This window comes from Panthera tigris, chromosome A2, assembly GCF_018350195.1.
Source record: "Panthera tigris isolate Pti1 chromosome A2, P.tigris_Pti1_mat1.1, whole genome shotgun sequence".
NCBI lineage: Eukaryota > Metazoa > Chordata > Mammalia > Carnivora > Felidae > Panthera > Panthera tigris.
The window spans coordinates 24,258,614-24,283,237 of NC_056661.1; the positions used below are offsets into that span (position 1 = coordinate 24,258,614).

The window sequence follows — 24,624 nt, forward strand, 5'->3', positions numbered from 1 at the left end:
AATTCATGTATATTTTTCCACAAACGTACACTTTGATTTTGGATGGAAGGGAGGTTGAAGAGTTGACAAACCCTAAGCTCTAGATTTCTGGCAGTTCCAAGCAGTTTTCCAAGCCATGCCTTTCCCTTCTCCCTGTACTGCCCTCAGAAGAGCTGTCAAAGATGGTCATCACTAGGGAGAGAGCTGACACCCAGCTTTACTGGCACTAGGCAAAGGAGTCACATTCAGTAAATGAGGAGTTACATCTTCTCTTTTCCTTCATCTTTGGCTAGATCTTAATGGCAGAACTTATGATCCGTCCAGTTTCAAATTAACAATTGCCAAGTAGTATTTTAGATACCAAACATCATTCTGTTATAATCATAAGGATTTAAGAAATCACTACTACATTTGAAAATAAAATAAAAAATAATTGCAAGAAAATAAATTTCATACATTTAAGGACAGAAATGCTTGCAATAAAAACAAACTTCTAGGGTTAAAGTGATTCTCATCTATACAACTTTTTACCACATGTATTTTCTCCCTCTCTCCTTTTTAATAAAACAGAAGGGGGAAAGTATATGTCTGTGTGGAATAAATATCTGTATTTAATTTTAAAAAGGAATAAAGTTCATATGAAAATGAGTAAAATATTCTTGCAGAAGCCCTGCAATTTAACTTCACTCTTTACATTTTGGTTTGATATGTAAATATACACATAAAGAAACCCAACCACCACAAATGTTAGCCTTTTTCCAGAGGAATGGATAAGTGCTACAAACGCGGGTCCGGTGTCAGGAGAACATAATCATAATGTAAACTGGTTATTTCTAAATGGTGCCCCCAAAAGGAAAAAAATGAATGGAAGTACTTAATAAATTCTGTTTTCCATAAAATTCATACCAAAAAAGAGTGAGAGAGAGAGACAGAGAGGGAGAGAAAGAATGTGAGCTTGGAGGTCAGTGAGAGTTTTGTTGAATTTCCCTCCTCCTAAATTCTGTCATCTCCTTTTTAAAGCAGCAAGTCAGCTTCCCACAGACATGACAGAAATACATTCTTTTTTGCTGCAAAACCATTTACCATTAACACTTACCAGAGGACATGTATTTTCCCACAGAAGATTGGTTAATTGGATATTGTCACTTCCAGTTGCAGCTTAATATAGTATAGACAATGACTTTTCAAACAAAAGTGTAACCAAACAAAAGTATTAACAATCTATTCCTTTTGTTTCAAAGAATATAAAGGGCTCTGACTCCATCTCTCAACATTCTGAAACAACGGACACAGATTAGGAAGGAATCTAATGTAGAAATTAAAATGATTCTGTTATCTTAATTACATGTTTAGCCACACAGAAATAACATCCCGATGAACTCAAAAACAAGAGCCAAATTCTTTTGTTTCACCAGAAAAATAAGTTGCTCACAATAAGTTGACAAAGTAAGGAATGGAAAGTTTTTGATTAAAAAGGAATTTTTGTTGGAACACTTATAATGAGATTTGAGCTGCAGTAACAATATAAAATTGAAAGCAGAATTACACACAAAATGAGTACTGTAAAATATCATTATTTTAGTACAATGGAAAATAAGGTGTTTGTGGTTTTACTCTATAAATTCTGTGTTGTCTGCTCATATGTATTCCTTCTTGGCCGTCCTCTGAACAGCCATTCTGATTTCAGAGCCTCCTGCACCGACATTCATTCGTGGTAGGGGGAACCCACACAATCAACATCTTCTAGGCTCTACATTTTCCCTCCATTTTATTGGCTTTTCAGGACTGATTCAAGCCCACGCATCTCATTGGTGTTCAGTTACAGGGCAGACAGTGAATTTTCCTAATCCATTTAGTGTGCTGACAGAGCCATGTTCACAATTTATAGAATTTCCTTTTAGACATCTACCTATTTCACAGTTCATTAAGACTCAAACTGAACACCTGTATTTATGAAGTCAAAAGCAATTTTATACTAACAAGGTGTTAAATAAGGCATTCTCTGAAAGCCTGAACAACAGTAACAACAACAGAAGCAATAGACTCTTGACCTATGGAATGAAATCATGTCTATAGCTACCTGCATCACCCTTTAATAGGGCAGAAATTGGCGTGGAACTGCAGCCAACAATCTTAACATATTTTAATTCCTCCACCACAAGTCTCTCATGTCTCACCCTAAGAAAGCAAGAGTATGGGACTACCTTGCACATTTCACCTGGATATCTAAAATCTGCCAAATAGCAAAAAATCTTAGGAAGCACAATGTGGCCCCATTAAACAATGTCTTCACTAGATACAGGGACATTTTCAGCATTCTGGGGCCCACAAAGACTGACCCTGGCTCATTTTTATATAACCCCAAAGTTTTCACATCATTAATAAAGAGAGAATCAAAACAAAGCCTACAGACATTAGGGGAGAAAGTGTGTAGTTTGGCACTACCATCATAAATACCCTCAAAACGAAAAGGAAGAAAATAAAATGCACGTAGCAGAGGTGGTGACCCCTATAATGACTGTGGTTCCCAACAGCTTTTTTTCTACCGGTAATAAACCATTTTGCAGACCTCCCAATTGTGGCCACCATGATAGTTACCGCTTTGCAAGTTTATGTCTTTTTCTTGCAGTTAGGAGTGTTATCAATAAAAATTTCAAATGATGCCTTTCCCAGTCAAATTAAAACATTTTAAAATGTGGAGCCAACAACAGGATTAGAATGGAAAAATACAAGTGATACCAGGATTTTATTTTGTATATTTTTTTCACCAAATCCCTTAATTTATTAATTTTAAAGACATTCCTTGCAAGTCTTGAAAGTGAGACAATGCACCCTCACACAGCACTGGGGTAATTTGACTGTCTTAAAAGTTGGTTTTGTCATATGCTACTAACTTCTTAAAAAAACACTTCACTTTTAAATGCCATGATGATGATGTTCATTAAACAAAAGTCTACCTCAAAAAAGTCATTTCAAATATCCTTTGAAGCTTGGACTGAAGTGATTGAAAAGGACTTCACTGCTTGCCAGTCAACCATGGCAGGAGGGCAGAAGGAAAGTTGAAATTACTGGTTAAAAGTAAAGGAGCACTGCTTATAAATTCCACCTTATATATTGTGGCAAATATTATTTCCACCCACTTAAAAAAAACTCTTTTGCTTAAAATGTGTGAATTCAGAAGGATCAGTTCCTCAAGTAACTGGAATCATTTGCAAAGCCCTGTTTGAATGCATTTATCTCACAGTCCCTGGAGACCACAAAGCATTCCCAACTCCTAATCACAGTTAACCTGTATACACAAGAGTCTGAGACTCATCATGAAGTGGGGCAGAGGGCCCACCTCAATGCAGAAAACCAAGAAACAAGGAGTCATGCTTGTTATGTTCTTTTCTCCATGTATGAGCAACATATTCATTGTTAAAAGCTTGATTTTTATGATCCACCTTGAAAACTGACAGCCCAAGTCTGCTTTCTGGCTGTGTTATCAAACTGAAACATCTTTGGCTGAAAAAATGCCACCACAGGTTCAGAAAACACTTCCTGCTCCGCCAGTAGCACCTTGCTGAGGAAATGATCTCCCTGAAGAAATGATCAGCTCCACTTCTGTTAAAATGCATTTAATTTTTTACCTTGCAAATGTACAACATGTGTATCATAGACAATTTAAAGATCACCTGAGTCTCCAACACAAGGAGAAAACACAGGAAGATACCATTGTCCATTCTTTTATTTTTTTTAACAAAGTATGCATGCATAAGTATATGTATATACACATAATCATAAACATCTTTAAAGATATAAAACGTAAATACTATACAATAAATTCTTAGTATACTAGGATTCAAGACTTCATGAAAATGGTCCCCTCTCCACATACTGGGAAATATCCTTCATTATTATGGCCATAATGTAACTGTTATTATAGCCATAGTGATACTATGAGGATTTAAGTCACAGAGTTATTCATTCTTAACGCTTCATAGCCAATACAGGGTTCTACCTAGTAAGCACTGAACAGGAGTGAACTCACCTGTTAAGACATGATTCGAAAACTTACATGAACTTTGCCATGAAGATTAAATGAGACACTGTAGGTCAGCTCTTTGACATAAAAAAAAGCACTCAATCCACAGGGGCCCTTCTAGAAAGCACTAAATTTCTGTATAAGAGCTCAGGGTTTGCAGTCCAAGACCCTGTCTCTCACTATTGTGTGACGTTAAGCAAGTTACACATCCTCTCTGAAGCTCTATTTCCTCATCTTAAAAATGAGGTCAATAATACCAACCTCACAAGTTGTAAGTCAAGTTTAAAATAAGTACCACATGGGAGGAACATCTGGGTGGCTCAGTTGGTTGAGCATCTGACTCTTAATTTCAGCTCGGGTCATGATCTAGGGATTCTTAAATTCAAGACCTGCATCGGGCTCCACACTGACTGTGCTGAGCCTACTTAGGATTCTTTTTCCCTCTCTCTGCCCCTTTCCCATGTTCCCTCTCTCCCTCTCCCTCTCTCAAAGTAAATAAACAAACTTTAAAAAAATAAAAATAAATAAAGTATCACATGGGGAACATTTAGCTATAGTTCCTAAAACTCAATCTAGTAGCCACAAGACACTCAACAGCCATTTGGGCAATGAAATTAAAGAAGTCCAACACCAAAGGTCATGAGATTATGGGTCCCACTTTGTCCAACACCTTGCACATGATGGATGCTCTATAAAATATTATCAAATGATGCTTCACTTAGTCAAGTCGAGGGAAGCATCTGTCTGAAGTACAGCAGACTGAAGCACTTCTAAGTAGATGCAGTAACTCATGAAATAATCAACCCAGCAGTGTTTGTAACCCCATAAATACCATTCCCTTTCTCAAGGAAAGTCAATTTGCTTGAGTGTGGACTCATAGAGGACCAGCTTTAATCAAAGCATAAAACCTTAACATTATCCAATAATCACCTTAGCAACATTAGCCTTCAATTATATGAGATATAAATGGACCTTTCATACAGCTTACATACTTTAATCTTCAAAGATACTGAACATTTATTTGTTTGTCTTCTTTCCTTCCTTTATTTATCTGCTTTTAAACAGTAGAAGGAAGATGAAGTCCAATTAAGATTTTGTGTGGAATTATCATCAACCAGTGACAATGAAATCACTGAGTGTTTATGGTAGTATAAATCAGTTCTCTATCATATATCCATATACCAAACAAAGTGTTGGCTGGATAAAAGCAAGAACCATATCCAGTCATTCAAAACTTATGTGTTGAATGAAAAAATGCACAGAATCTATAGGACAGGGAGAGATCTTTAATGTGAAATTCTTGGAAATGCTTCAGGGCATCTGTAAACTGCCTAAAATTATATACATGATTGCATGTGAATATAAACGTATATGTGCCAAGGTAAATTTTTCTGATGAGAGAGCCTATAGATTGCATGAAGTACTGATTACATTTAAAAAAACAAACACAAAAATGTTATGGACTCTTCTATGGAGCTGCCACTAACCTAATCTGGATATATTGCCCCTTCCCTTGCCTTTGTGAACACAAAATCCCTACATACCTGTTAATAGGTTCTGAAGTGTCTACTTTTAAACAAGTAGAACTCTTCCCTGACCTATTTGGAACAGAAATGAGTACAAAAGCAAGCATTATATGCCACTGTCATATAACACATCTTCCAGAAAACATGCAAAAGAGTTGCCAGGCCTGGCAGTTTGGAAATCATGCCGGGCTGGGGAAAAGTGTTACCTGCCAGAAAACAGAAGGAAGTCTCTTAATTTGGGGATAGAACAAAATAGATGGCACTTTCATAGTACCTTCATTTCTCTGTATCACTCTAAGACATAAAAAAGTGACCCAATTAAAATATAAAAGTTGTGGCTTGGTAAATGCAACCACAAATTCAAAAGAGACCCACTGAGGCAGAACACAGAGAACGCATGATTAACGAAGTGAGATGGGAGGCACCTGGGTGGCTCAGTTGGTTAAGCGTCCAACTTCAGTTCAGGTCATGATCTCCTGGTTCATGGGTTCGAGCCCCGCGTTGGGCTCTGTGCTGATGGCTCAGAGCCTAGAGCCTGCTTCGGATTCTGTGTCCCCTTCTCTCTAGGCCCCTTCCCCACTCATACTCTGTCTCTGTCCTTCTCTCAAAAATAAATAAACATTAAAAAAAAAAAAAAAAGAAGTGAGGTAGGGTATTCCCCAAACATCCCTGACTTACAATAGTAATAACAGCAATGATGGTAATCAACACAATTTATAGCTAGAACCCTTTACTAGAGTCAAAGCACTTTTCACATAAATGCATCATGCTGGCACAGTGACTGCCATTTCATAAATCAAGGCATAGAGGCTCAGACAAGTTATTAAATGGGGGGGGCGGGGTGCGAAGGCATGTCCACACATCTCCTGCTTCTAAATGCTCTGTTCTTCACACACTTTACTTCAGATCATAGAATAATAGCTAGGACTTTCTTCTCCTTAACTTATGAATATGTTGGTAAGTATCATTGAAATACAGAAAAATAAGGTGTTAAAAAAGCCAATTCACTATTATCTCTACTGCCATGGAATTAATATGTTGGCAGATGGAGGTAAGTTGGTACATAGAAAACATCAAGGGAAGTAGCAAAACAAGAAACTTGGCTTTGGGGTCCTTTGAAGCTGGTTTAAAAAGGTAAAATGTTATATTACAAGCTATGTGGTATATATCTGTGTGCGTGTAATTATTATTCCATTGATTTATTGCACACATGTCAAAGAGTGTCTGGGCATTTATACAAGTTAAAACAAACCATCCCAGGAGCCAAGCCACATAGCCACAAACCCAGACAACTTGCCTCCCACCCTTCATTCTACTACCTCCTAAACGCAAATCCCCTGGTAGCAAAAGCCCCTCCTTGCAGAGATGAACCTTTAAGCCAGTGGCATCTGTCCTTTATATCATATTCTAAGAGTAGCCAACTGGCTAGTTGATGGCACAGATTTTCCAGATAAACCAGCAAGGCTCTTCCCATTCTAGAGACAGCCCTCTTCTGTTTTGGCAAGAGCTTTTAGGAATGGCCCAGGAATCTAATTGGAAGGAACAATCACATATAACCTCCTCCAAGAATAAGCACCGTATCTTTCATATGAGTATAAACTCAGGTCTTTCATTGTAGGGTGTAATGAAACAGAACATATCTCATTCACTGAGTACTTGCCCACTAACTCACCACCAGTTAGGTAGGGAGACTTATTTCTGTCTGTTTCTCCAAGAAGCAGGAAAATCACTTTAATGTACTTTACCCTGTTGGCAAAAATCCTTTGCTTATGATCCAACAATTAGAGGTAATTTCAACCTAAATTGCTTCCCCTTAGAGATGGACATCATTAGGTAACTTTCTCCATTTCCATTTACAAAGATTTTAAAGGAAGAAAAAAGGCAAAAGAAATTTCCTTGGATGTTTCAGCTGATAAAATCATTAATCTCACACACCCAACTTCAAAGCAGGAAACCAGAAAATCTTCTTTGCACATTGAGAATAATTTTTTCTACTTCAAAGCACCATCTCTTTATTGGGTCATTTTAATTATTGAGCATGGGACAGAAGCTATCCTAATGTCACCACTGTCTTTTTCATGAAAAATGTATAAGTCTAATTTGGACTACATTAATTTGAGAGCAGTAAAATACTGAGGAGAGTATAAGAAAAGGGAAAGAGGCCAGAGGATATGGCACTCATCTGTGCAAGGTAGTGAGAGGGAGGTAGTGAGCCTTTCTGAGCTGACTTTTCTTTCTTTCCTGCTGAAAAGGAACCATCAAGAAGCCTGACTCCCTGTTTGAGTAATACCACAGCAGACTGCCTTGCTTCTCAAATTTCCTTCTACCTAATACACAGCAACAGAATTTTACACTAACTTTATTAGTAATGCTGGTATTTCCCCAACCCAACACAACTGTGTGTTGTGAATAACCACTGTGAAAACAAAACTGGACCCCCGTTCTACAACAGGGGTCAGCAAACAATCTGGCCCTGTTCAGAGTACAACTGCTAGAGAGAGGACCAGCCAGGCATTCCAACTCCCACTCAACCCTCTTCCTACAAAATCACAATGCCAGGGCTTGGGAAACTTTTCCTGTACAGGGCCAGAGAGTAAATATTTTCAGTTTTAAGGGCCAGATGGTCTCTGTCGCTATTAAATCATTCTGTTAATGCACAAAAGCAGCTAAAGACAACACGTAGATGACAGGGTGCAGCTATGTTCTAATAAAACTTTATTTACAAAGACAGGTATAAGGCAAGATTTGTTGCACAAGCCATAGTTTTTAACCCCTATTTAGACAAGTGCTAGATAGCAGAAATGTTCTATAGCTGTGCTTTCTCATTCACTAGTCAGTAGTCACATGTGACTATTAAATACTTGAAGTATGGCTAGTGTGCTATGGCTAGCTAATGTGCTAAGAAACTACATTTTAAATCTTACTGAATCTCAAATTTGAATGGCCACATGTGACTAGTGGCTACAGTATTAGCACAGTTCTAGATACTATTCACTGCAGCCTCCTCAAATGAGATACAAGCTGTCTTCCAATTTATGGCATAGTTCAAATGTTTGCCTTGCAAAATTAAGTATCCGTGCTTTCAAATTCACAATAAAACTATATAAAACTGAAAATGATTTTCTTAAATGTGAGATATCTACATCACTGAGGCCAAAATGATCATTTTGGTTTGCAGCAATCAAATAACTGCCTATTAGCCAATGTCAAGTGCATAGGGGCTGAGTCAGGTCCATGCCAAGGCCTATCCAATCTGGAAGTTGTTTCCTTTCACCTCTGGACATTCTGCTGCACCCTGACTGAGGGCACAGGCCTACTCCATGGCCATATTATTTCTAAGGAAAATCTAAACCTCCCCACAGACCCAAAAGCATATACGTACAAAAACACAGCTTAAAGAGTTCAAGAGAGAACATGTAACTCAATTAGATTGCCTTCTCCTACAGTAATCCACTTACCATACTGCCTCAACAGAAAACATCAGGGAGATTCATCGCATTCTTTGCTATTGCCCACATGCAATAATTTATTTTCTGGCAACTGTTTTATTTACATAGTAACTAGCTTGTGTTTTGCCTATCTTAGCAGGCCCAAAGATATAATCCAATGAGGAGAAGCAAGGAAATAGGACAGTAACTTATATTAGGCTTTCTTCTAAGTTTGAATAAGAAATAACAAACCAGCACTTCTTTCCAATTAGCAATAAGTGCACCTCGGAAAAACCTCATTGGCTTAGATACTGTCACTGCACAAAGCTTAAACCAACATTTCTTTCAAGAAACTCATACAAAAATCGACTTTCTTCAATGAGTAAAAGAATCTTGAAAAGTAAAGATACCCTTTAGGAAGTAAGAAACCCCTGGAATCATGGGTGCCAGGATGGGGAACCTATACAGACACACAGTAAGTAAAGCAGATGACATTCTGACTTTTTTATGATTTTCGATAAAACCATTCTAGATCCAATGATTTATTTGTGGTTCCCAAATCCAAAAAACTCTGAAAAAAATGAAAAAAAAAAAATTCCAGAGTGAAGCAAACTCTTTTGGTGGCACAATCAGACATGAACTGATAGTATGCTACTTACACAGTCTTAATTTACCTTACTTTAGTATGCGGAATTTTTTCTCTGCAGATATAGTCATGTGTTTGTTTACAAGGTGTTACTATATCCCCACTGGGAGTTTTATGCAATCTAGGATACATGCAATGGGTCTTACCTTTCTAAAATCCCCGGAATATCTGACATCCAAAACAAATCTGGCCTCAAAGGTTTGGATCTTCTAAAGAAAGCTGTCCAGGTAGGACGTTTTCTATCAACTCAACGTCTGGTGCCTGGCATCGTGAAACAGTGCCTTACCTCAGTCTGAAGGATGGCAGCCCTCTGTTCTTTGGCAGTAAGCGACTCTTTAAGCACTTCAATGTGTTGCTTGCAATCTGAATTTTGATTGCTAAGAGTTTCAAGCTTTGTTTGTAAGGCAAGAAGTTCTGACTCCTTCTTTGAAAGCTCCTGCTTCAGCTGATCAATCTGTGAAACAGCAACAAAATTGCAAGAAATTAGAAGCCACAGTTCCTATTCTTTACATTTGAGAACTACCGATGTCTCTTAATTTTCAATAGTCAGCGATCATTACTCCAACAAGGCAAGCCATGAGTTTGCTTAAAAATGGCCTTGGGGGGCATCTTGGTGGTTCAGTCGGTTTAGCATCCACCTTTAGCTCAGGTCATGATCTCACGGTTCATGAGTTTGAGCCCCACATCAGGCTCACTGCTGTCAGAGCAGAGCCCACTTGGGATCCTCTGTCCCCTTCTGTCTGCCCCTCCCCGGCATGAGCTTTCTCAAAAATAAATAAACATTAAAAAAAAAACCAAAAAGATGGCTTTGGAAGTTCTTACAAGTCTGGAGAGGCTCTGTAAAGATGGCGGAGAGTACAGAAAATAGAAAGGTAAGGTCAGCAGACTGTCTTCTACCATCAACCCCACTCAGAACAAAGCTTCACAGTGGAATGGCGGCTTCCTGAACAGACTTACCCATGAAATCACATATACTATTCACCATTATCCTCAGAAGGGTCAACAGATTGCTAATGAAGGTAATTAACCCAAGACATACCCTGGTCCTTCTCTGCCATTCCACAGTGGAAATGATCATTCAAGGGCATCATTTGACAAAAAAGAATTCTTACCCCCCTCCAAAAAAGTAAGCATTAAAGATTTTTTTGTTTATATTAAATACTGACAAGATACAAAATAACACAAAATGATGTAAAGTATAAGGAAAAATAATACAAGAAACATCCATCATTCAATTCAGCAAAAAGATCATTAGAATTACCTGTGTCCCAACCCATTTCTATCTCCTTCAGAAATAATTATCACCCTCAATTTTGTGTTTGTCATTTTCTTGCTTATCTTTTTACCATATATTTTTTTGCATTTCAACTTTATTTGTTCTGTGTATTTCTTTTTAGTACTTTGCTTTTTTCTACTCAATCTTACATCCTGAAGATTAAATCATGTTATTGTACATGAAATTTGTTCATTTTCACTGAATTCCACTGTAAGACTTCACCACAATTCATTTGCCCATTCTGCTATTAATAGACATTTTGGTTTGTTTCCAGGTTTTTTTGTTAAAACAAAAAGTGCTATTCTGAACATTCTTATATATATTACCTGGTATATGTAGCAAAAATAATCTAGGAGTTAAATTGCTGGACTACATAGTGTGCACATCCTTAACTTCACTGGGGAACACCAAAATGTTTACCAAAGCTGTTATATTCACTTTCAGGGTCCCAAGCAGTGTGTAAGTGTGCCAGTCATGCCACATCTTCGCCGATGTCTTATGTCACCAGACATTTACATTTGTGCCAGCCTGACAGAGTTGTGGTAAATGATCTCCAAAGATGACTTGTCACTTGTCCACACACGCTGCTCCTCACAACTAGAGGTAGAGTCTGTTTACCCTACTCTTGAACCTGGGCTAAACTGTGGCTTACTTCAACAGCTAGATGCAGCCAAAGTGTCAGCATGCCTGTTCTGGCCCTTGTCTATAGGAGGACGGGCAGCTGGAAGCTGGCCACCATGTTAGAAGTCTAACTGCCCCCTGACCACCAAGCTGTGAAGAAGCCCATACCAGACACATGGACAGGCCAGGCAGAAAGACAGAGAGGCCTGGTAGAAATTGTGGCTCCTTCATCTTGTTCTTGGTCTTAAAGGGAAGAATTTCAATGTTTCATCATTAAGTTTGATGTTTGTTTTAGCTTTTTATAGGCGCTCTTAAGTTTCAGAAAGTTCCCTTTTATTACAACTTTGCCAAGAGTTGTTTTTTTTTAATCATTAAGGAATGTTTAATATTAATAAACATTTTATTCTGTATCTCATGATTTATCACACTTTTCACCTTTAATACGTTATTGTAATGAATTACACTAATGGATTTTTAAAATACTCAGCTCTCTTTGCACAACTATGAATAACTCCACTTAGTCATAATGTACTGTATTTTTTATATGTTACTGGATTCAGCTTGCTATTTTGTTAGGATCTTTCATCTATGTTTATGGATAAGACTGGTTTGTAATTTTCCCATTTTGTGCTGTCCTTGTCAGGTTTTAGTACCAATTTAGAGTGCTCCTTTTTTTAATGTGTTCTGAAATGGTTTGTGTAAAATTAAAATCTTCCCATTAGTGTTATTAGAAATCAACAGTAAAATCAGCTAAAGCTGGCATTTTCTTTCTCCAAAGACCATTACTTACTTCATCCATCATTAGTGGTTAAAGGAATATTCATGTTTCTAATTATTTGAATCAATTCTGATAACTTTTTTCTCCTAAGAATTTTTCATTTTATCTAAATACTCACCTTTACCTAGCAGGAAATTTTCATAAAATATCTTTTGATATCATAAGATATCTTTTGATATCTATGGCATCTATGACTGTCTTCGTCATCCTAATACTCTTTAGTTTTACTCTCTTTTTCTTGATGAGTCTCAGCAGAGGCATGTCATGTTAAATAATCTCTTCAAAGAGTCAATTTTGGCTGTGTTGGTCGTCTAACATTCTTATTTTCTTTTTTATAAATTTTTTTTAACATTTTATTTTATTTTTGAGACAGAGAGAGACAGAGCATGAACAGCGGAGGGTGAGGGAGGGAGACACAGAATCTGAAACAGGCTCCAGGCTCTGAGCTGTCAGCACAGAGTCCAATGCGGGGCGTGAACTCACGGACTGCAAGATCATGACCTGAGCTGAAGTCGGACGCTTAACCGACTGAGCCACCCAGGCGCCCCTAACATTCTTATTTTCTATTTCATTAATTTCTTCTTTTATTTTTTAATTATTTCTTTCCTACTACTTTTTTGGATTTATTCTATTTTCTTTTCATAATTTTCTAAGTTAGATACTTATCTAACTTTCACCTTTTTTTCTTTCCAAATACGTCTTAAGACTGTAAATTTCCCTGTCAGTATCATTTTAGCTTGATCCCACTAGTTTGATACATAATATTTTTTAAATTTTTTTTTAATGTTTATTTATTTTTGAGACAGAGAGAGACACAGCATGAATGGGGGAGGGTCAGAGAGAGAGGGAGACACAGAATCTGAAACAGGCCCCGGGCTCTGAGCTGTCAGCACAGAGCCCGATGCAGGGCTCGAACTCACAGACTGTGAGATCATGACCCAAGCCGAAGTCGGACGCTCAACCGACTGAGCCACTCAGGCACCCCAAGTTTGATACATAATATTGATATTGTTGCTCAGTCCTAAATATTTTCTGATCTCCATATATATTATTCTTCAACTCACAAATAATTATGCTTCTTACTCAACAAATACATGGATGTTTCCTAGTTATCTTTGTGTTTTTTCTTGCTTGCTTTGCTTTGTGAATAGAGAACAAGGTCTCTAATACACTAATCATTTGAAATTAGTGTATCTTGCTTTATGACAGAGTATGCGGTCATTTATCATAAATGTATTTTGTGCACTGTGTGCTAGAAAACAATATGTATCCAAAAATTGTTGAGTGCAAGTCTATAATCATTGGCTCAAAAATAGTTTCTTTGCCTTAAAGTCTGTAACACCTTTGTCACAGTTAATATTTGGCTAATGTGTCTTTTTTCATTTTCAATGTATCATTAACTTTATGTTGTAGATGTCTCTTGCAAATAGCATATATCCATATTCTTTTATCCTCTCTGATAAAATTAAATGGAGCATTTATTACCATTACAGACACATGTGATTTATTTCAACCATCTACCTTGTGCTTTCTAAACATATTGTCATTTCTATTTCTCTTCTTTTCGTTCTTGCCTTTTGAAAGATTTTTTTATCCTATTTTTGTTGCCTCTACTCATTTAAGACTTATACCTTTATTTATATTTATTTTATTTCATTTATTTCTAACCTTTAGGTTATTACCCTAGAAATTATAGCTTGCTTACATTTTTAACTTACCTAAGTCTAAAGTCAATCTATGCTTACTTTCTTTCAGAAAAATATAAGGATCTTGAGACACTTTCAGTTCAGCCACCATCCCCTTGACATACACGTTATTGCTGTCATGTATTTTAGTTCTTTCCTGTTTTGTTTTTAACTCATCATTACTTTTTTTTAAAAAATTTTTTATGTTTATTTATTTTTGAGAGAGAGAAGCAGCATGCAAGCAGGGGAGGGGCAGAGAGAGAGGGAGACACCGAATCTAAAGCAGGCTTCAGGCTCTGAGCTATCAGCACAGAGCCTGACACGGGCTAGAGCCCACAAACCACAAGATCATGACCTGAGCCAAAGTCGGATGCATAACCGACTGAGCCACCCAGACGCCCGTCATCATTACTTTCTTTATAGTCCATGTTTATTTAGATTTACCACATTTGTCACTATGTTTGTTCAATATTATTCCTTCATATCAGATGTTCTGTTAGAAATCTTATACCTGAAACAAATCATTTAAATTTATTTTAGTGGGATTTTTTTGGTGGCAAACTCCATTTTTTTGTCTAAAAATACCACATCATTCTTTTTTTAATATTGTTGCTGAGCATTAAAAGTAATTTTCTAGGTTAAGTGATATTTTTTTCTCTCAGCCATCTTCTGGCTAACAGAAGCTTTTAAGAAGTCAAGCTATCACTCCAAATTCAATCCTTTACAGGTAATGGGACTTTTCTCCATTAGCTGCTTTTTAAAATAGCTTTATTGAAATATAATTTATATGCCATACAATTCAACCACTTAAGTCACAGAGTTGATGGTATTTAGTATATTCACAGAATTGTGCAATCATCATCATAATCAAACTTTAGTGCATTTTCTTCATTCCAAAAAAGAAACCTCGTAACAATTAGAAGTCACTCTCCATATTCCCCACTCTCTACCCCCAGCCCTAAGCAACTAGTAATATACTTTCTGTTTCTATGAATTAGCCTATCCTGGGAATTTTACATAAATGGAATCTTGTAATATATGTACTTTGTGACTGTCTTCTCTCACATAGCATGACATTTCAAGGTTCATTCATATTGTAGTATGTACCTGTACTTCATTCTTTTTTATTGTTGAATAATACTACACTGAATGAATATGCCACATTTTGTCTATCCATTCACCAGTTGAGGGACACTCACATTGTTTCCATGTTCTGGCTACTATGGATAATGCTTCTAAGAACATTCATATGCAAGTCTGTGTGGACATATGTTTTTATTTCTCTTGTGTACATATATATAGGTGTGGAACTGCTAGGCCATATGATAACTGTATGTTTAGCATTCTGAGGAACTTCTAAACTGTTTTCCAAAATGACTGCACCATTTCACATCCCCACTACCAATATATGAAGGTTCTAATTTCTTCAAACTCTCACCAAAACTTGTTAGTCTATCTTTTTACTTATAGCCATTCCAGTGGGTATGAAGTAATATGTCATCGTGGTTTTGATTTCTCTAATGACTAATGATATTAAGCATCTTTTCATATACTTATTAGCCATTCATATATCTACTTTGGACAAATGTTCTAACTGCTTTTTAATTTTTTTAATGTTTATTTAATTTTGAGAGAGAGAGACAGACAATGTGAGTGGGGAAGGGGAGAGAGAGAAACAAGGAGACACAGAATCCAAAGCAGGCTCCAGGCTCCAAGCTGTCAGCACAGAGCTCAACGTGGGGCTCAAGCTCATGAACTGCAAGATTATGACCTGAGCTGATGTCGGACGCTCAACCGACTGAGCCACCCAGGCATCCCTCTAACGGCTTTTTAAAACATTTTCTTTGCCTCTGAGATTTTATGTAAATGGGCAGATTTCTTTTCCTCTTTGGGGTACTCAAAGAGTCCTGAATTTATGGACTTGTATCTATCACTAGTTTTGGAAAATTCTCAGCTTTCCACTCTTCAAATATGGCTTCTGTGTAGTGATTTTGTCCCTACTCCATCTCTCTTTTCCTCTAGAACTCTGATTAGACAGATGCCAAACCTGTTTATTCTGTCTTCTATGTATCTTAATTTATCTTTAATGTATTTCATCTTTTTATCTTTTATTTACTTTATACTACTCTGTTTTCTAGCTCATTAAATGTCTTTTCTGCTATGATCATTCCACAGTTGAACCTATTTATTAAACTTTCAAATTTCCATTTTTATATTTTCCTATTTCTAGACATTCTTTGGTTCTCTTTATTTTTTTATTTTTTTTAATTTACATCCAAGTTAATTAGCATACAGTGCAACAATGATTTCAGTAGATTCCAGTGATTCATCCCCTATGTATAACACCCAACGTTCCTCCCAGCAAGTGTCTTCCTTAATGCCCCTTACCCATTTAGCCCACCCCCCCACCCACAACCCCTCCAACAATCCTCAGTTTGTTCTCCGTATTTAAGAGTCTCTTAGGTTTTGTCCCCCTCCTTGTTTTTATATTATTTTTACTTCCCTTCCCTTATGTTCATCTTTTTGTATCTTAAAGTCCTCATATGAGTGAAGTCATATGGTATTTGTCTTTCTCCAATTTCACTTAGCATAATACCCTCTAGTTCCACCTACGTAGTTGCAAATGGCAAGATTTAACTGTTTCTGATTGCCGAGTAATACTCCATTGTGTGTGTGTACACACACACACACACACACACACACACACCATATCTCCTTTATCCACTCATCTGTCGATGGACATTTGGGCTCTTTCCACAGTTTGGCTATTGTCAATAGTGCTCCTATAAACACTGGGGTGCATGTGCCCCTTCAAAAGAGCACACCTGTATCCCTTGTATAAATACCTAGTAGTGCAATTGCTGGGTCATAGGGTAGTTCTATTTTTAATTTTTTGAGGAACCTCCATACTGTTTTCCAGAGTGGCTGCACCAGTTTGCATTCCCACCAGCAGTGCAAAAGAGACCTCCTTTCTTCACATCCTTGCCAACATCTGTTGTTGCCTGAGTTGTTAATTTTAGCCATTCTGACTGGAGTGAGGTGGTATCTCATTGTGGTTTTAATTTGTATTTCCCTGATGATGACTGATGTTGAGCATTTTTTCATGTGTCTGTTAGCCATCTGGATGTCTTCTTTGGAAAAGTGTCTAGTCATGTCTTTTGCCCATTTCTTCACTGAATTATTTGTTTTTGGGGGTGTTGAGTTTGTTAAGTCCTTTATAAATTTGTGCTTGATATCTTTATAGGTTCTTTCCCCTTATTCATATTTTTAATCACCTCTGTTATTTGTTTAAACATATTAAACATGCTTATTTCATAGTGTTTGTCTTAAAACTCCCACTTCTGAAATCCTTGCCTTCTGATTCTACTGTTTGTTCTCTCTACCAGCTATCAATTATGGTAGCTTTTTTTGTTTGTTTTCAAACTTGGTGATTTTTAAAAGATTTTTACTGTGTGCTCGTTTCTTGGACTCTTATCTGGAGAAAAACTTTGAGGTCTAAGTTGAACATGTGGGCCTTCAGAGCATTTGTCTCTGCCGATACCTGGGGCACTATCAACCAAGGACCCCTTTAAACTCTGTTCTCTACTTGAAGTTTTTGGATCACCTCACATTGTACGTTGGTGCAAGGGCTATCTGTGGTTATGGATTCTTAAAACTAGTTTTTTTTTACCTTTCACTTTGCTCAAAGTTTTAAAATAGATTATTTTCCCTGGATTCTCCTAGTCTAGGTGGAAGAAACATACGGTGGGGAGGTTTTTAGTTTACCCTTGTACTAAGAGTGTGGCTGTCTGGGATCCCAGTTTAATGTGGTAGCAGAATTCCTACCGCTCTTCCTCTTGAACAGACCCAGGCTTCTGTCTTTTTACTTCAGTGCCCCATGACTGTGGAAATTAATGCTCAAGTTCACATATCTAGCAAATGCCAACAAGAAGATAGAACCAGTGCTCTATTATCACTCCAGCCCTCTGCTCTGGCTTAGTTTTGACCCTTGAGATTCTTCCTAACTTCACAGTTCATAAGTACATTTTTAAATTTATCTTTTGAAAATATATTTCATCCAGCACTTTTTTTTCTTTTCAGCAATTAAAACTTGCATAAACAAGAACCAAGCTACTGACAATAACTGTTAAGAATGAATGGAGTGGGGTATACAAAGAAATAAGACCCCTACCTTTGTAATTGTTCAGGCTGTGCAATTCACTAGAAAGGTTGAGATGGAGTTTCATTTGCAGGATGAAATCAGACTAGATTAGCAGACAAATAGGTTTCATCTTGCTTGCCAAATTTAAAGATTTAGTAGTGACTGGCAGTCATGAGAAGGATTCTGACCATGCTTAAAGATTCACTGAGAGGGACTTGTGATCATCAATTTGCTCTGAGTATGTGTGAACAGATGGTGGCACTGACCAGATATATACATTACATGAAACACAGTTTTTTCTTTATAATTTAATGAATACTGAGTCTGTTATCATTTTTACCTGCAATAAAAGTAAGTTCCATTTCTCTCTCATGCGCTGTCTCCCATATAATAAGAGCTGAGTATAAATAAAAAGAGGGAAAATCTAAACTAGGATTAACTAAAATTACAAAAGAAATTAAATATGTTGTGATCAGCAAGATCAGCATTCTTTTCTCTTTTTTTAATGTTTATTTATTTATTTTTAAGAGAAAGCACAAGCAGGGGAGGGGGAAGGGGGGAGAGAGAGAGACAGAATTTGAAGTAGGCTCCAGACTCTGAGCTGTCAGCAGAGAGCCTGACACAGGGCTTGAACCCACAAACTGTGAGATCATGACCCGAGCCAAAATTGGACGCTTAACTGACTGGGCCACCCAGGTGCCCCCATATCAGCATACTTCCCATGAGGTATGTTCTAAATCACAGGCAGTTGCAGCTGATAGCACAGTATCTAGTTGATTCCACATATTAAACTGATTCATCTTGAAATAAAGCTAAAAAACACTTTGAACTTTAAATACCTAAGCAAAGATGATGTTTATAGTATTAAAAAATGATTTGGGCTAACTTCTACAAGTATCAGAGTAGAAATCTAGTGTAAGAATGGGGTACTGAGAGAGAAATTTAAATGAAATTAACTTGATCAACAGAATGGCATTTAATAGGAAGGAAGAACATGACAGGTTCTACATACACCTACTTTATTCAATAAAAATAGATTGATAATGACAAAACTATTTCAGTCTATAAATATTAAATAGACATTTGCTTTAAATAGCTTTCAGACTATCACTGCCATGAGGTAAATTTTAAATAAATATTTAATGCAGACAATAACAGAAGAGGGCTTTTCTAAGGGGAATATAGTTACAGGGTAGAAAATCATATTCTTCCATAAAAAATATGCCTTGTGCTTCTTTTATAGCCATAAACTCAATAAAAATGGAAAGTGATGCAATCAAACATACATGGGAACTGAGGCTGGGGAAGATCTGTCTCTGTGATGGCAAGAAGAAAAGCCAATCGGAATTACATCACATGCTTTATATGAAGTCCATGTGGACATCAGGAACACTTCATCTCGTCTGAAAGTTCTTCCACCACTTACGTCTGTGACACAACCAACACCCTGAAAACATTCCCTTGCCAAGGAAAACAGCTTCTTTTTCACTGCAGATACAGCTCTCATGTCTAGAAAGTGATATGCTTATTATCATGCCGTTTGGGTTATGAGGTTTGTAATCCTTCGGAGGTTAATAAGAAAATGTGTTACAAATTCAGAATAAAAGAAGAGATCTAAGACAGCAGAGTGGTGTCTGGCAAACTCTGAAAACAGAGGGAGTGACTAATACAGAAGTACTGAGATCAGTAGATGAAAAATGTAAAAATGTGTTACACTGGAAACAAAGCCTCAAATAGAACAGGGGATACCATCATCCTTGCCTTGCCAGAAAAACAATTATTTACATGGTAAATTCCATTCTTAAAGGTTTAACAGTGCTCCTGAAGGTAACTCATGCTTTCCATTGCCTCTAGATTCTGTTCTCACAGTCTGAGTCCTCTAAGTTTTGGAGCTAAGAGTAGAAATTGGAGTTCCTAGAAACTGGAGGCCCAGGAGGCCTCCCAGAGTCTCAGTTCTCAGGGAAAACAGGCATATGCCAAAGGCCTTGCAAGATGCAGGGATTTCCATCCTGGCCAACTATGTCTGATATTCATGCCTTTGCACAAGTTGAGATTCTAAACTCTATTTTACATTTTTGCAATTCACCTTCTACCTTTGCAAACATGTTGTGTCATGTTTTTTTTTATGATATCATATTTATAAAAGCAATTAGGGTCTTCAATGCTACTTAACTTAATCACAAAGTTTTCAAGAGGCTCTACCAGTCCCAGTCATCTGTTCAGGATCAAATGGAGGTAAAATGCAGTAAAGCTTTACTTATTTTAATAATTAATGCAAGCAGCACTCCTTTATATACCACAACATTGTCTCCATATCAGATTTTCACTGAAACATTTAAAACTATCTATTCTAACATACTTTTATATTTAAAAATAAGTTTATATACAAGAATTATTATTAGCTGCCTTTATTACCTACTTAGAACAAATAATTACATATTGAGATGGAGACTGATTTGAGGTCATGCCCTGTTAATGAAAAGCAATCAAATGCTGAGTCAATTTTATCACCAATGGGTCATAAAAACAATTTTCAGCTAAAATGTCCCCCCTAAAAACCAAATGAGAACATAAATATGTGTTTATCCAATTTTAGGATTTTTTTTCATAATCAGGTTGAATTTTTGTATCTTATTTTTTTTAATTTTTTAAAAGGTTTATTTATATTTGAGAGAGAGAGAGAGAGAGAAAGAGACAGTACGCAAGCAGGGGAGGGGCAGAGAGAGACAGAGACAGAGTCTGAAACAGGCTCCAGGCTCTCAGCTGTCAGCACAGAGCCTGATGCCAGGCTGGAACCCATGAACCATGAGATCATAACCTAAGCTGAGGTCGGACGCTTAACTGACAGAGCCACTCAGGTGCCCATTATTTTTTTTATTTAAAAGTATCAAACTTCCAAATAATCATAATAGAACTCATTTTAGATTTCTATTAAAGAAATACTCAGATTGAAGAGCACTTCCAAGCCCGCTGCCTTTGCAAACAGTAATCACTCCTAAGGAGCCTCTCCAAAACACCAGGTAAGAAGTTCCCTGGGGTACTTTTAAAAAGCTTTCTAGGTGTGCCTGAGTGGCTCAGTCATTTGAGCATCCAACTTCAGCTCAGGTCATGATCTCACTGGCTCATGAGTTCGAGCCCTGCATTGGGCACTGTGTTGACATCTCAGAGCTTGGAGCCTGCTTTGGATTCTGTGTCTCCCTCTCTCTCTGCCCCTTCCCGCTTGTGCTCTCTCTGTCTCTCAAAAATAAATAAACATTACAAAAAAATTTTTTTTTAAATCCAAAGTAAAAAGCTTTCTATATATTCACTGCAAACAGCAAGAAGACATAACAATATTTAGCTGCAATTTCAGATTTGGTTCCCAGAGTTCCACTCCCCTCCTTATGCAGCATTTCATAAGAATTTCTGAAATGTTCTACCAAGACTCTGAGTCTTTGTAAACCATTAAAACAACGGTTTCTAAAGTTAACTATCCCTGCCTCAAATCCAGCATTTTTTGCTAGTTGGGATCCAAAGTCACTTTCTGATTTCCATTTCTATCACTGCCTCACTAAACCCAATGAGTTTCAAAACTACATTTCCGTTTCCGAAGTTTCAGAGCCTCTAGGTGTTTGCAATTTAAATCTAACATTTTTTCCCCTTTTGGAAAATCTGCCATTTCACATAGACATGAGCTCTTCCCACTTCCTCCCCTGTGTGGAGTTGGGGTAAGATGGTATTTTTACTTATCCTTCTAAGTTTGCTCAGTCACTGATTTCAGTTTGCATTCTTCACCAGACCTGTCATTGCTGTTTTGACAATCTGGTTATTTAGACAAACAAACAAAACAAACAAACAAACAAACAACACTAACTAAGCCTAAATAACTTTCATTACTCCAGCCAGAAGTGAACGCTCCTCCCACCCAATCTTTGGGGTAGTTTTTCCAGTACATTTCTTACTTTCCCAACTAAGTGGTCAGTATTGGCTTTGAAGTGAGTAATATTTTGAATATGCACTACTTTTAGAGCCCCTCAGTAGCTAGCTCAGTGCCATGTGCTAAAACCAAGGCTTAGTAAGTCTTTGAGGAACACAGAGATCCAAAATCCATCACTGAAAGTTTTATCCATGCAACTCTGCATAAATGAAAGAGTTCAAGAGACTAATGTTGACATTAAACAATTGTTCTATCAATGTGCATACATAATCATTGCAAGAATTAGCTCTTCAGATATCTGTAATGATGTTGACAAGCAACATATTCATATAAATTCTGTAGAAAAGTTATCCCAATAGGCCACAATGGACCATAAACTATGCTAGTCATCCAATTTTAAAGGGTATCAATCCATGCCTCTAAGATTTAACAAGTTCCATGACAAATGATTTACCCAACTGGAATCAGTTCACACAGACTCTGGGATCCCACAAAACACAAAGCACTCAGGACTAAATTCTTAGCAATTTAGTAATTATAAATACTTCCTCAATAATAATGGGCATAATTATTAATTACGTTTTTGAGCCAGGCATTTTAATTACATTATTTCATTTAAACCTCTACGTCTCCCTCTTAAGGATTATGGTATTGCCCCATTTTATACAAGAAGAAAGTGGTTGCATGACATAACTCACTCCTCAAGGCCATTCAACTAGAAAAGGCAGGCTAGAGATCTGCCAGAGTCCACTGTAGGTGTCAGCCTGCACTCTTTCCCCCTTACTCCATTTCTCTACTCAAACATCCTTCTGACCTAACCACTTTTGGAAGAACTCTAAAAAGTAATCAGACATTAAAAGTTAAAACCAACTCAAGGACTGATAGTCTCTCAGACACCTGTGGGCTAATAAGGTAAAGAGTTGCTTGCTGAAGACCATATGCATATATGGTTATTCACCTGGACAAATTTCATGGCATTTTTAGTTGTAGAAGTGGCTTGAACTATCTTCCACTGTTGAATGACAGGATGAGACGAAAGGTTTAAGTCAAAACAGTAATTTTCCCAGACATTATGAGTTCACTCGTATCTTCATAGTTTCATTGCAAGAGTGAATGGTCATCATTTGGTCAACAGGCTACCCTACCACTATGCTTGCTGCACCCCAGCTCAACTCTCTGAGAGGGAAGGACTACAAAAAGAAACTAGAAGGGAGAGTTGAACAGGGAAGCCCATTCTCCATTTTGTGGAACTCCTTGAAAGGAAAAGGTTACATTCAAACCCACTAGACACTCTCCTCAGATCTCCCTCAATTCCTTGATCCAAAGTTTTAATCATAATCTCAACGTCAACTTATAAGTGGAAAGTTGGCAGAAGTAAAGAAAATTTTTGTTTTTTCCCTGGAGAAACGCACATACATACACACAGAGACATATGTGGTGAAGTAGATGCTGGATATTACTATTTCCTCTCTATAATTTGCAAATTCTCTGCAATAAATATGCATGTATTTCACAATGATAAAAATCATACTATCATTTAAACATTTTTTTTTCTCTCCACTTCCACTGCTTCCTCACAGAAGTCTGCATGACTCTTAACTCTGCTGCATTTTATAAGGCAACAAACAAAAATAAAACTTAGAACAATCAATAACAGGGGTGCTTAAGAACACATGGTAAAAAAAAAGAATTTTTAAAAATTGGTGTGGTTATTATTTCCAGAAGCAAAATGGTTTAAATTCAGGGATAAATAAAAGCATCTGAAACTCTCAAAAGATCTATTTGGGGCAATTCATAAATTAATAATTATGCATAGGTAAAAGTAATAGCTGTTCAGTTCATGTGCAGCCCAAAGTTTAATTTTGAAAAATAACAAGCCAAATTCCTTAAAACTGGGAATACCAATATAAATCAATGGAATGGGTTACTATAATTATACTTTATAAATATTCTGTAGCAACAGATATCAACAATATAAAACTGGGAATACCAATATAAATTAATGGAATGGGTTACTATAATTATACTTTATAAATATTCTATAGCAACAGATATCAACAATATAGTAACACTATCAACAACAATGACCATCATTTACTGAATGCTTTCTAGAGATCAATCAAGGGACTAAGTGCTTTAAATGCATAATCTCTTGGAATTGTGAAAGCAATCAATGATGCAGGTCTCTGCTTTTTTCCATTCCTATTTCATGGATGAAGAAACTGAGGCTTAAAGAAGCTGAATAATTTAAGCGAATTTAAACATTAGGATGCAAAATCAGTTCTGCCTTAAACACTATGCTAAAACCAAAATGTCTTTATACCATTGAAGTGAGTTAAATTGGCTTCCAAGATCAACACCTTCTGAGACAGTCACCTTCTTAGGGATGGGTCAAAATTTGGCAATGACAGAAACTTTGCAAAAATAGCAAACTTATGAAAACTCAGGAAATTTGGAAGACAGGGGACTATTCAAAATAAATGTTAATTCCCAAGACATCAAAGTTACTCATTAGAAAATCTTGAACACCTTAATTAGTAGAAATCTGAACGAAAATGTTCCCCGATTTCCTTTTGGAATCTACACTTCTGAACTAACAATCTT

The 24,624-nt window shown here is 36.9% G+C and overlaps 1 protein-coding gene across 1 annotated transcript in view; it reads right to left on the reverse strand.

The window, feature by feature from the left end:
• The window catches only part of ERC2 (ELKS/RAB6-interacting/CAST family member 2), a 709,181-nt gene that overhangs the window by 406,861 nt on the left and 277,696 nt on the right, over nucleotides 1–24,624 (reverse strand). Inside the window, exon 5 of the mRNA XM_042979179.1 lies at nucleotides 9,890–10,057. Coding sequence (XP_042835113.1) covers nucleotides 9,890–10,057 — 168 coding nt within the window. The remainder of the gene's footprint in view (nucleotides 1–9,889; nucleotides 10,058–24,624) is intronic.